The 12,395-nt window shown below is 43.3% G+C and overlaps 1 protein-coding gene across 1 annotated transcript in view; it reads right to left on the bottom strand.

Annotated features, from left to right (window-relative positions):
- The window catches only part of DTNBP1 (dystrobrevin binding protein 1), a 105,067-nt gene that overhangs the window by 81,498 nt on the left and 11,174 nt on the right, over positions 1–12,395 (bottom strand). Inside the window, exon 4 of the mRNA XM_056132269.1 lies at positions 7,478–7,538. Coding sequence (XP_055988244.1) covers positions 7,478–7,538 — 61 coding nt within the window. The remainder of the gene's footprint in view (positions 1–7,477; positions 7,539–12,395) is intronic.

Below are 12,395 nucleotides of genomic sequence, written 5' to 3' on the forward strand. Positions count from 1 at the left end.
GTTAAAAATATAAAACAAAATTAGTTAAAAATATAAAATATTGTTGTAGGGGCCAGAAAGGTAGCTGCTTAAATGGGTGGAGTATAGGCCTGTCCCGCACAAGCCCCCAAGTTTGATTCCCAGCATCACCTGACCCCTGGGCACTGCCAGGTGTGAACCTGGTGGCCTCCAGCATCAAATCCTCAGGCTGGGCCTAACATCACAAGGTAAGGCCCTCGGGTCCCAAGCAGGACAGGAAAGACTCTTCCAAATAAAACGAAATAAAGTATCATTTTCAGAAATAACCGCATTATCTCTAGTAGTAATAATAATAATGATCGTTCTCAATAGTGCCATACCAAGAGCAAAGCAATTTACATGTGTTACCTCATTCAACAGAATTTCTGGGCTGGAGCGATAGCACAGCGGGTAGGGCATTTGCCTTGCACACGGCCGACCTGAGTTCAATCCCTGGCATCCCATATAGTCTCCCAAGCACTGCCACAAGTAATTCCTGAGTGCAGAGTGAGGAATAACCCCAGAGCTTCACTGGGTGTAACCCAAAAAGAAAAAAACAAAACAAAATAGCATTCCTCCACCTTTTCACACCTATGGACAGGCACCTACTCTGCAGACCTTCCCAGCTGTTGATAAACAAGTAGGTCAACTCACGGTTTCCACCTTTCGACACCGCCAGCCCAACACTAATCTGTGGACTGGTGACTGAAACCACCGATTTATATACTACACAGCAACCTTGTAAGCTACGCGAAATCACTGCCTCCATTCTGCCTCAGGTGAAGAAACTGAGGTACTATAAAGCCGTGCCACATTTCCACGGGCCACGGTGGAGCTGCATTCAGTCCCAGGGCGTCTGGCACTTAAGCCCATGCCCTCAGCACTCTGGTGACTGTCTTATAGGAGAACAAGACAGGAAAGAGAAAAGTGAAAGTTGCAGGAGGAGGGTGCTGGGAAAGGGGCCCTGAACAGAAACTTAACTTAATGGTATGGAGCAGTCTCTCTCCAGAAGGCCTGTTTTTCTACCTCCAAGTCAACAATGCTGATAAATAAATAAATTTTTAAAAAATCAGATTGAACACTAGAGAATCAAGGTTAAACAGCAAGGCAAACCGATCGTTGCTTCATTCCAAAATTCCTTCTGAGGGGAACTGAGGTTAGGCGAATGAAGGAAAAGCAGACAGTAGCTGGTTTGCGAAACAGCTGATAAGAGGATCTTACTCTGCACAGAGTTAATTCACATGACTTCCAAAAACAACTTTGTCGGGTAAGCATGGTACGAGGAAAGATTTTTTTTAAACGCAAATGCAACTTATTTAGTGGTTAGAAAATTACTTGGGATTTGTATTTCTTCTAGAATTGCGTTGAGTAAAAATTTCTCTGACTGCCATTTAGGTTTTTGTTTTGATTTGGTTTGGGGGCTAGGCTCAGGGTGCTCAGGGCTTACTCCTGACTCTGTACTCAAGGTTCGCTTCTGATGGTGCTCAGCAGACTATATGGGGTGTCAGGGATCAAACCCTGGTTGGCCAGGTGCAAGGCAAGTGCTCTGCTCGCTGTACTCTCTCTCTAGCCCTGTCACTTAATTCTTTAAATTTGTCATAGAATTAGGCATACACTCAGAAATTTCTGACACTCTTCTACAACTGTAGTTACAATTACTCTAATTCTTTATTTTTATTTTATGTATTTATTTTTGCTTTTTGGGTCACAGCCAGCCATGCACAGGGGTTACTCCTGGCTCTGCACTCAGGAATTACTCCTGGCGGTGCTCAGGGGACCATATGGGATGCTGGGATTCGAACCCAGGTTGGCCGTGTGCAAGGCAAACGCCCTACCTGCTGTGCTATCGCTCCAGACCCTCCTCTAATTCTTTAAAATCTGCGTTTTATTTCTTGATCAATATCACAGCAGTAGTCTTCTCTAAGAACTTTCAGCTCTATTCACTCAGCCCAGTGCACTCTCTCAGGCCTCTCTTGCCACCTTTTAATTATTTCTCAATATTTTTCGTTTCTATTATATTATTTTTGGGGTCCTTCCAAGCAATTCCCACGGAGTCCAAGGGTCCTTCCTGGCAACAGCCAACGGGGGCCAGCGGTTCAATTCAAGACTCCAAGGATGCGGCAGGCATTTCCCAGATCACCTCAGCAACAGTCAGGGGACCATGTGGTACTGGGAACTGAACTGGGACAGTCAAACGCAAGGCTGGAGCCTTAACTCCTATAATTTCCCTCCAGACACCTATTATATTTTATATTCGAGTGCATTTACTTATCTTAATCATGTTTCATTTTTTTTTTCTTTTAAGTGGCTGGAGCGATAGCACAGCGGGTAAGGCGTTTGCCTTGCATGCAGCCAGGTCGGCCAACCCGAATTTGATTCCTCCGCCCCTCCGAGAGTATATCACACACTCCTGGCAAACTACCCATGACGTATTCGATATGCCAAACACAGTAACAACAAAGTCTCCAATGGAGACGTCACTGGGCCCGCTCGAGCAAATCGATGAACAACGGAAGGACAGTGCTACCGTGCTAGGTGTATTCCAGTCTCATTCCAAATTCCTGTCCTTGTTCCATTTTATTTAGGCACCATGATTTATAACCCTGCTGTGTCTTAGGAATGAAATGCTGCCATCCCACAACCACCACTAGGTGTGGCTCATCACATGACTGAAACTTTATGTAAGGTCTTGCAAATTATTGGATGTCTAATAAGCATAACAAATAAACATCTAAAAAAAAACCAAAATGAATTTACTAAGTGGTGGGGATAGATGGGCGTGGGCAGTGGGATGGTAAGCCGCTTCCCAAATCCTTTTTAACAATTAGTTTTTAGGGGCTAGAGCAATAGTACAGCTGGTAGGGCATTTGCCTTGTATGCGGCCAACCCGGGTTTGATCCTCAGCATCCCATATGGTCCCCCAAGTACCACCAGGAGTAATGCCTGAGTGCAGAGCCAGGAGGAACCCCTGAGCATCGCTGGGTGTGATCCAAAAAGAAAAAAAATATCAACTTTTAATTCCAATATTTTTTGCGTCACCAAAGTCCAGTGTTTTTGTCTGATCCTTGCAGTGCTGTTACACCACACCCAGCACCAGTGAGAAGAACACTCCCCCACGTAAGCGGAGACCTCATCCCACACCGCCTCCTCCACCCACCTGATCTATTGACCAGATTTCAGATTGTTCCCCCCCTGGGACTGTCCAGTACCTCACTTTTGTTCCTTTTTACTCAGCACAGGAGTGAGATCATCTTGTGTGGTTTTTTCCTTTCTGACTCACTTCACTTAGCCTGATTCCCACCAATTCCACACAAGCTGCAGCAAGCTCTAAAATTTCCTAATCTTTTCAGAGTCCTGTGGGGGTCCCCCGTGGACCCTCCTATGTGTAGAGCATGCATGCAGCCCGCCAAGCTGTCTCACTTGTCATCTATGAATTATGTCTCAATATGCTTGTTTCTTATTCATCTGATTTGAAAGATAGACAACATTTCTACACTCTAATGATTATCCTTGAATTTTTGGCTCCATGTTAAACTTTATAAATCTTCAACTGAGTACCTCATCGACCACATAAAGAAGCAAAGGGTTGGGCTGGATCGATAGCAAAGCAGGTAGGGTGTTTGTCTCATACGCGGCCGACCAGAGCTCAATCCCTGGCATCCCATAGTCTCCTGAGTACCGCCAGGGGTAATTCCTGAGTGCAGAGCCAGGAGTGACTCCTGAGCATTGCTGGGTGTGACAACCCCCCCGCCAAAAAAAAAAAAAGAATTAGCGGGTTGCAGAATGCTTGGATTCTGCTAGCCTGCTTTCCAAATTACATGATGCTGGTTATCTCACATGTTTGTTCTATCATCTTTAATTCCACAGATTATAATTTTATCCCACAAAATGAACATATTGCTTATCTAGATGCTCTCTAGATAAGCACCTACTTAAATTTATAAGTGGTTTGCCAATATTTTTTTGCTCAATATTCTTTCCTATATCTTAGGTAAATCTTTCAAATCATTTTCCTTTATCCTGCTATAGTCATAGATTCTGTATTGTTAACTCTTGATAGAAAACTGTATTTTTATCTGAGAATGTCTTATTTTGGTCTCATTCCTGACAACTAGTTGAGAAACGTGCTAGGATGCTCGAGAGATCTTTCTCTTTTAATTGATGTGACACCTTCTTGTCTGGCGATCTACAGCTTCAGCCTTGGATGTCTATGAATGGGAAACTATTTTGTCTGTGGCACTTTTTAGACGTAAGGGTTTACATATTTCTGAAAATCCTCAGTTACTATGTTTTGCTTCATTATTTCCCACTCAACCCCTCTTTCAAAGATAACCATTTTAGTTATAAATAAAATTAAAAATTTTCAGATCAAAATTTTTCAGATCAATGTCCAACACTAGTAATACACTTGGTTCATCCTAAAGATTTTGATCTCTATTCTCCATTTACTACTTCATACTTTCCATTTTTATATCTCAGAGATCCTTTCTAGATAAGCAACTTGATCTACTTCAGTCTTTACAGTTGTATACAATTGCTACTAGCAACCCTTTCAGTTATCAATTTTATATTTTTAAAATTTTGATTATTTTTAAAAATTTTGATGACTTCTTAACCATGTTTGATAGTCTAACACACATACACATACATGTGCAGATAAGTATACAAACATACATATATGTGTATATATCTACACAAACATATACACACACTTATTTTTCCAATGCCAGGACAGACACAGGGACCCACATTACCACTAGCTATATATTAGTCCATTCTAATAAATTTACCAGTCTTTCATCTCTGTAAAAGATTTTGTGAAATCTTATTTAACACTTTTAATCCAACAGAGTTGGATTAAAAGTTAAAGCTACTGTCAACAGCAATCTTCCTTCTTAGTCCAATGACACATATATTTATATATATGTAAATATATATGTGTATATATATATTAGCTTTTTGGGTCACACCCTGCAATGCTCAGGGGTTACTCTTGGCTCTGTACTCAGGAATTCCTCCTGGCGGTGCTCAGGGGACCATATGGGATGCTGGGAATCGAACCCGGGTCAGCCACGTGCAAGGCAAATGCCCTACCCACTTTGTTATCGCTCCAGCTGACTTAAATTTCTGATAGCAAGTTTTTTAGAGAACACAGAAAGGGAATTAATCTCTGGGGATCTTCAGGGGCTCGGAGTTACAAAGTTTTATTCACATAGAATATGACTGTATTAAGTGCCAGAGAACAGTTACCCGAGGTTTCTTTATTTCTTTGTTCCTTGATCAGGCTAGAAGTATAAATCAGAGCTCATGTTTATGCGAGGCCAAAACCATGGTAACAAATCTAGAAAGTTATCTATATTTATTCCATGTTGTTATGAGAACGGAGCATTTTTCTTGTTGCTCCCTTTTGCCTATATATAACTTTTCTTTTCCTGTTTCTGGGCCACACCTGGCTGTGCTCAGGGCTTACTCCCAGCTCTATGCTCAGGGAACACTCCTAGCGGTGCTCAGGGACCACTCCAAGAGGTGCTCCAGGGATGCTCTGGGGCGCCAGGGATTGAGCTCCAGTTGGCTACATGCAAAGCAAGTGCTCTACCAGCTGTCCTATTGCTCCAGCCCTCTTTTCTGTCTTTTCCTTTCTTAGCTTAGGGATACAGCTACTTCAAAGATGCAAGAAATAACCACGGAGTCTTCAACTCTGTTACCCACAGAGTGTCCTATCTCTCAAAAGCGCTGATTTTGTATCTAACCCCAGACTCCATGTTTCTGGGGAGAAGGGGGCTGGGCCACACCCATCAGGGCTCAGGCCTGATTCCTGATCATGCTCAGGGAAGCGTTCACAGCGCCAGGGACTTACCTGGGTTGACGACATACAAGGAATGTCATCACCCCTATACTATACTTCACCCTTCACCCCTATACTCTCCATCCAAGTCTTCATGGCATATTTGTTTTATTTTGTTTTGTTTTCCATTCATAAAGTTGTTCACAATACATTGCTGTTGTTGTTGTTTTTAACTATTGTAATTTGAAATTTCTTATTCACTTTTTGGGTCTTTAGGATTTCCCTTTCTTTTTCCTTTTGGTTTTGGACACGACACCTGGTAGTGCTCAGAGTTCAGGGGATACTCCTGGTTTTGTGCTCATAATTGTTCCTGGCAGTCCTCGGGGACCACAGGGTGCTGGGAATTAAATCTGGGTCTCCTGCATAAAGCCATGTGCTCCCTTCACTGGACTAGCACTCCTGTTTCATGATTTTCCCTTAATTTTTAATGAGCTTAATGCATTAACATTTTTAATCTATGCAATATTAGAGTTTTTTATTGCTATAAGGCTGCACAAAACTGTGCTTTTTGTCAGAAGCCTACATCCATCGTCTTAGTAATTTCTATGAGAATCATTAATGTTTAAATTTCATCACATGTATTATTATATTCCATGCAACTATTCAACTTCACTAATTTTGGTAAATGGTAAAGAAAGTCAATTAATTTAAAATTCTAATTTAATTAGATTCATGGAGCATTTTTAGAAAATTCACGGAGCATTTTTAGAAAAATTAACATCGATAACAGCATATCTGATCTTGAATAATGAATCTTAAAACTTAAATCTTAAAACTCTACATACAGTGCTAAAAAAGCTTGCTTCTCTACATGAATCACAGTGACCCCTGAAACTACTGTCTTTTCTAAGAAAATTAATAATTTTAGATGGGTTAGGACAATCAAATTCTTATCAAAATAAGGAAGTTGTAGTGGACAGAAAGAAAATCTTTAATTTTCATATACTACAAAGGAATCAGACACAAACACAAAGCATTGCAACTAGAACAATCAAATATTTGTGACTTAAAAATAAAAGCTGTGGGGCTGGAGCGATAGCATAGCGGGTAGGGCGTTTGCCTTGCACCCGGCCGACCTGAGTTCAATTCCCAGCATCCCATATGGTCCCCTGAGCACCGCCAGGAGTAATTCCTGAGTGCAGAGCCAGGAATAACCCCTGTGCATTGCCGGGTGTGACCCCCCCCCAAAAAAAAGCAATAAATAAATAAAAGCTGTAAAATTTTGTTTTGTTTTGTTTTGGGATATCTGGTGGTGCTCATGGGTTACTCGTGGCTGTGCGCTCAGGAATCATTCCTGGCAGGGCTCAGGGGACCATATGGAGTGCTAAGATCAAACCCGGGTTGGCTGCGTGCAAGGTGAGTTAAGTACCCTGCCTGCTCTCCTATCTCTATGGCCCCAAAGCTATAAACTTTTAACTAACAGACCATGACCACAATACTCTAACCATAAACTCTTACTCTATGACTTAACTGAGAGATTACAAAATTGTGCGTTAGTTAGGGAATTTCATAATTAACTACTAAATTCAGTTTCTCAGAAACTCAATAAAATTTAGTTACAATTTCTTAAAAACCGGTATCTGGTTTTGCAAAAGGGTGTTCTTCCCAGAAGGATAAGGTTAACCAATTCTTTACCTCTCCAGCACTTGCACATTCCTTGGCTCTTCTGTGAAGTGCGGCCCAGGTATCTTCATATCTGAGAAAAACAAAAAAAATAATTCAAAATGCAAACCAAAAAACTAATGAAAATAACACACACTGCTGCTGGAAACAGAGCACAAGTGGGAGAGAGCTCAACACAGGGCTGAGCTCAGCACCCAGAGCCTCCCAAGGGCTGCCAGTCCAGCCCGGCCCAACAGCATTCCATCATAGGCCTGATTGCTGAAGTGGCTCCTTTAAAGAGAAAATGAGAAAGGTGAACATGGAACATCCAGGTATGCCATAAGGAATAACTAAAGAATGAGAACAAGATGGTGCCGGAGTTATAATGCAAGGATTGGGCATTTGCCTTGCACGCAGTTGACCTGGGGTTTTTTTCTGCAATACTCTGAGTGGTCCCGCGAGCCCACCAGGAGTGATTCCTGAGTACAGAAGTAGGAGTAAGTTCTGATCATCACCAGGTGTGGCCTAGAAATGAGAGAGAGAGAGAGAGAGAGAGAGAGAGAGAGAGAGAGAGAGAGAGAATAGAATAGCAAAGTAGGAGAGATAGTGCTGGGGGTGAGGCACTTGTTCGACAAGTGGTCAATCCAATTTGATCCCTGGCACCTCATATGGTCCCCTGAGCACCATCATGAGTAATCCCTGAGCACAGAGCCAGGAGTAAACCCCCACCAGGTATGGCTCAGTCCCAACCCAATGGTGTCAGAGATATAGGACAGAGGTTGAGACAACTTGTCTTGCAGTCGGGTGGCCTCTGTTTGAGCCCCACCACCACATATGGTCTCCTAAGCACTGTCAGGAGTGACCCCTGGTTACCCCTGATAACAGAGTCAGGAGTAATCCCCAAGCACTTCTGGGTAAGGTTCCCAAAACAAAAGACAACAAAAATAAGTATAAATCATAAGGGGATTAAGTCAACCTAAGGAAGCTCCCAGCAGGACAACTGAATAAAACTCAATTGTCTGGAACAATCTGAATGAAAAAAATTAAAAACAGTAGTGATAGGCTACATAACTCAAAGAATAAAATAAATATCAATGAGTTCACAGTGACTGAAATAAATAACTGAGGGAATGAGGGAGAAAAGAAAGTTCTTTTCAGTAGAATTCCAATCAATAACTGTAGAAAAAATATTACAAATCAAAAACGTCCCATTTGGTAAGCACAACAGTAACAGATGACTAAATTCAGTCAAGAATTGTAGTGAATGTAAAAAGTTATAAAAGCAGACAGAGAAAAAAAATAAAAGCAGACAGAGAAACAGGATAATTACATCATCTTAAAAATATCACTTGAAGGAGCAATAGCATAGTTAAGTAGGATACCTGCTTTGTATATGGCTGACCAGCGTTCGATTCCCAGCACAATGGTCCCCTGAGCACTGCCAGGAGTGATCCCTGAGCTCAGAGCCAGGGAGAAATAGTACTAAGAATGGAGAAAGCTGCCAACACCTCCTTAACCAAATGATCAATATGAACAATCAAGGGAGATAACAATATCAAGAGCCTAATGAATGACAGACTGAGAACATTTTACTCTCTGGTATTGCTGACCAAAAGGGCAGGAACCTGAATTTCCGAAGGAGAAAGTGCAATAACCCCAAACTGGGGGGCATCTGTGCCAGTACTCTCCATGAGTCAAGGGCACGAAAGACTCAGAGGCTGCTGCAGATGAGAGATGCTGAGAGAGACCCTGGATTAGATCCTTATTTGGAAACAAGGGTATGAATGGGGCAACAGCTGATAGAATTCCTTTTTCAAAGGCTGGAGACCACTTAAAAGGGTTCATTTCCTGGTTTTGGACGGGATCCTCAACACATATGAAGCAACTATTGAAAGAACTAAAGAGAAAAACAGTGGGGCGTCGCAGGGACGATTGAGGGGACAGCTGGGGTCAAGGGTGAGCCCCTGAGACTTGGACCAGGCAGCCGAGTGGTAGCAGTCCCACTGGCAGGGTCCTCTTGACTTCCCAGCATCCATACCCCCTGCAGACAGCTGGCTGCTACCCCTGGCTGGCATTGCCCCTGCCAGGAACCTTTGAGCAAGCTAACTGCCAGCCAGCCAGGGAGAGTGAGGAACCAGAACACCCTGCTTGACGGCTTGTGGTCTTGCATGGGAAATCCCCCTGAAAGGTGTTCATCCATGGTTCCTCCTTTTTCTCTTCAGGTATCTAAACTGAAACCTGACTGCAATAAAGTGAGTCTTTGCCCTGCGGAGACTCCCTGAGTGTGTGCCTGTCTTGTCTTTTTCATACAGCTCTGTATACTCACCCTCCCCCTAGGGGTTGTCCTCCTGCCCCGTCTGGTGGGCTTGGGTGGACTGCCACAGTGGGCTCATCAGCCTGTCCCGTGGACTCAACGTGTCAGAATGACAGAACGGGGTTCTCAGAACGGAGATTTCCTACCCTACCCTCCAATATGGGGACCAAGATCAGATGGGAAACAGGGAAGGGAAGGACCCGAACACAAAAACCAATTGGACATTCATCCTGCTTCTCACATCCTGGGAGGATCCTCCCAACACCCTTTATTTGGTGCTCCTTCTCTATCAGAGCTCCCTTTTCCCCTAGCATGTGTGAATTTTGCTCCAAGCCATGGAGCAAAATTCCTGGTACTAATCTCGGCCATTCTTGGGTGTTAGTCTCCTATTTTGTTACTTTAAGTTCCCCAGATGAATGCAATCTTTCTATGTCTATCCCTTTCTTTCTGACACAGAGGCAGGGTGGGATGGGGGGGGGGGGGGAAGGATATTGGGATCTGTGGTGGTGGGAAATGGGCACTGGTGGAGGGATGGGTATTTGATCATTGTATAATTGAAACCCAAGCACAAAAATTTGTAAGTCTACAACTGTACCTCATGGTATCTCACTAATAAAAATTTAAAAAAAAAACAATTGGACAAAGCAGACCTAACAGCTACAGAACCCTCTGCTCAACAGCAAAAGAACACACCTCCCTGTCAAGGCATGGAGAACACACACCAAGGATAAACACGTTTTAGGGCACACGGCTCAAGAGGTTTTCAGATGGGGTATATGAGACACCCCCAAGCCCTCTGCTCAATTCTGCTGAAAACCTAAAGCTGTTATAAAAATTAAACTCCACATTTTATTTATTTATTTATTTATTTATTTATTTTTAAACGAAGTGCTCAGGGTTTACACCCTTCTGCAATCAGAGGTAGCTTCCAATGCCCAGATCACACATGCAAGGGATTGAACCAGGGTCATCCACATTCAAGGCAAGTGCCTGAACCCCTGTACTGTGTCTCTGGCACTTAAAGTTCCAGACTTTTTTTTTTTAGAAGAGTAGTGAATTTCCATTTTTCATTTTATGTATTTATTTGGCTTTCGGTGTCACACCCAGTCATGCTCAGGGGTTACTCCTGGCTCTGCACTCAGGAATTATTTCTGGCGTTGCTCAGGGGGGCATCTGGGATGCTGGGAATAGAACCCGGGCCGGCCGCACACAAGTCAAACACCCTCCCCACTGTATTATCACTCCAGTCCCCCAGCTCCAAACTTTTAAGATAAGCAGACATCTTACGAAGTTGTTTCTCTGAGTGTAACAGAATGGTTAAAAGTCAATTAACATAAGTAAAAGGGAAAAATTCATAAATCTGCGAATCAGTAATAATGAGTGGGTTGTTGTGGTAAGTGTGTGCCTTAGGAAATGGTGGTACCCTGATGCCGCAGGGAAGGGCTCCCAGAGTAGGGAAGAATTAATTAGCAGTCAGGATGAAAGTAAAGACACAGAATTGGAATCTAGACAACGCAGTCTGAAAAGCCACACTGGACCTGGAGGGAATTCCAAGAAACTAAAATTCAGACTTACATCCCCTTTTCAGGTTTCATGTGAACATGAAAGAGCATTAAATGCTACCAAACTGGAACCGGCATTTAAAAAAACGTTCTTTGCTTCACTGGGTGGGAACATGTTGGAGTCAAGTCTCTGGCAAAGCAGCCAAGAGACCTTAGTTGCTCTTCTTTCTGGAGCATGTGATAGGTCAGAATTTAGAACGTGACTAAACAAAAAGGCATCTGGACAATATGGGCACAGGAAGGGTTTTCTGATGCACGTATATTTGGATTTGGGTTGGGGGGGTCACACCCAGCTGTGCTCAGGGCTCACTCTCGGCAATGCTCAGGAGACCACATATGATAGCAAACCAAGGTCGGCTGTATGCAGTGTAAGCACACTATCCCTGCACTGCCTCGTCAGCCCAGTGAAGGTTTTGCATAAAACTTGCTTTGCTTTTTGTACTTGCTTAAGACCAGAGAGATAGGATAGGAGCTAAGGCATTTGCCTTGCGTGCTGTCGACCCCAATTTGAATTCCTGCCATAGCATCACATATGGTCCCCCACGCACCACTAGGAGTCATTGCTGAGCACAGACCCTGGATACCCCTAAGCACTTCCAGGCTTACTCCCTACAGGCCATGGAAAACGGAAATTCAGGAGACAGCAGAAGAGAAAGGTACAGGAGTTAAGGTGCATCTTGCTCATGGCTGATGCCCTCAGTTCTGTTCTGGCATTGGCTCACCCAAGCACTTCCAGGAGGGACCCCTGAACTCAGAATCAGGCGTGGGCCTTGGGAACTCTGAGGTGTGTCCCCCACCCTGCCCCACTCCCCCACTAAAAAGGAATGGCACAGATGAATATCAGTCTGCATGCCAGCCAGCAGAAAAGAATTGGAGAAGAAACAATATAAAAAAAAAATCAAATTACTGACGATGCAAATTCACAATTTTCTTGCAACAAAATGAAACACAGAATAAAAGCATCGACTAGAAAATATGACAGTGACAAATCTGCGCCCGGTCTCCATGGTCTTTCCACTGAGCAGCAGAATGTTAAAATTCCTCAGGGAAGCCAGTAAGTAAATCATTTTCGGTG

This window comes from Sorex fumeus, unplaced genomic scaffold, assembly GCF_029834395.1.
Source record: "Sorex fumeus unplaced genomic scaffold, SorFum_2.1 ptg000094l, whole genome shotgun sequence".
Classification (NCBI taxonomy): domain Eukaryota; kingdom Metazoa; phylum Chordata; class Mammalia; order Eulipotyphla; family Soricidae; genus Sorex; species Sorex fumeus.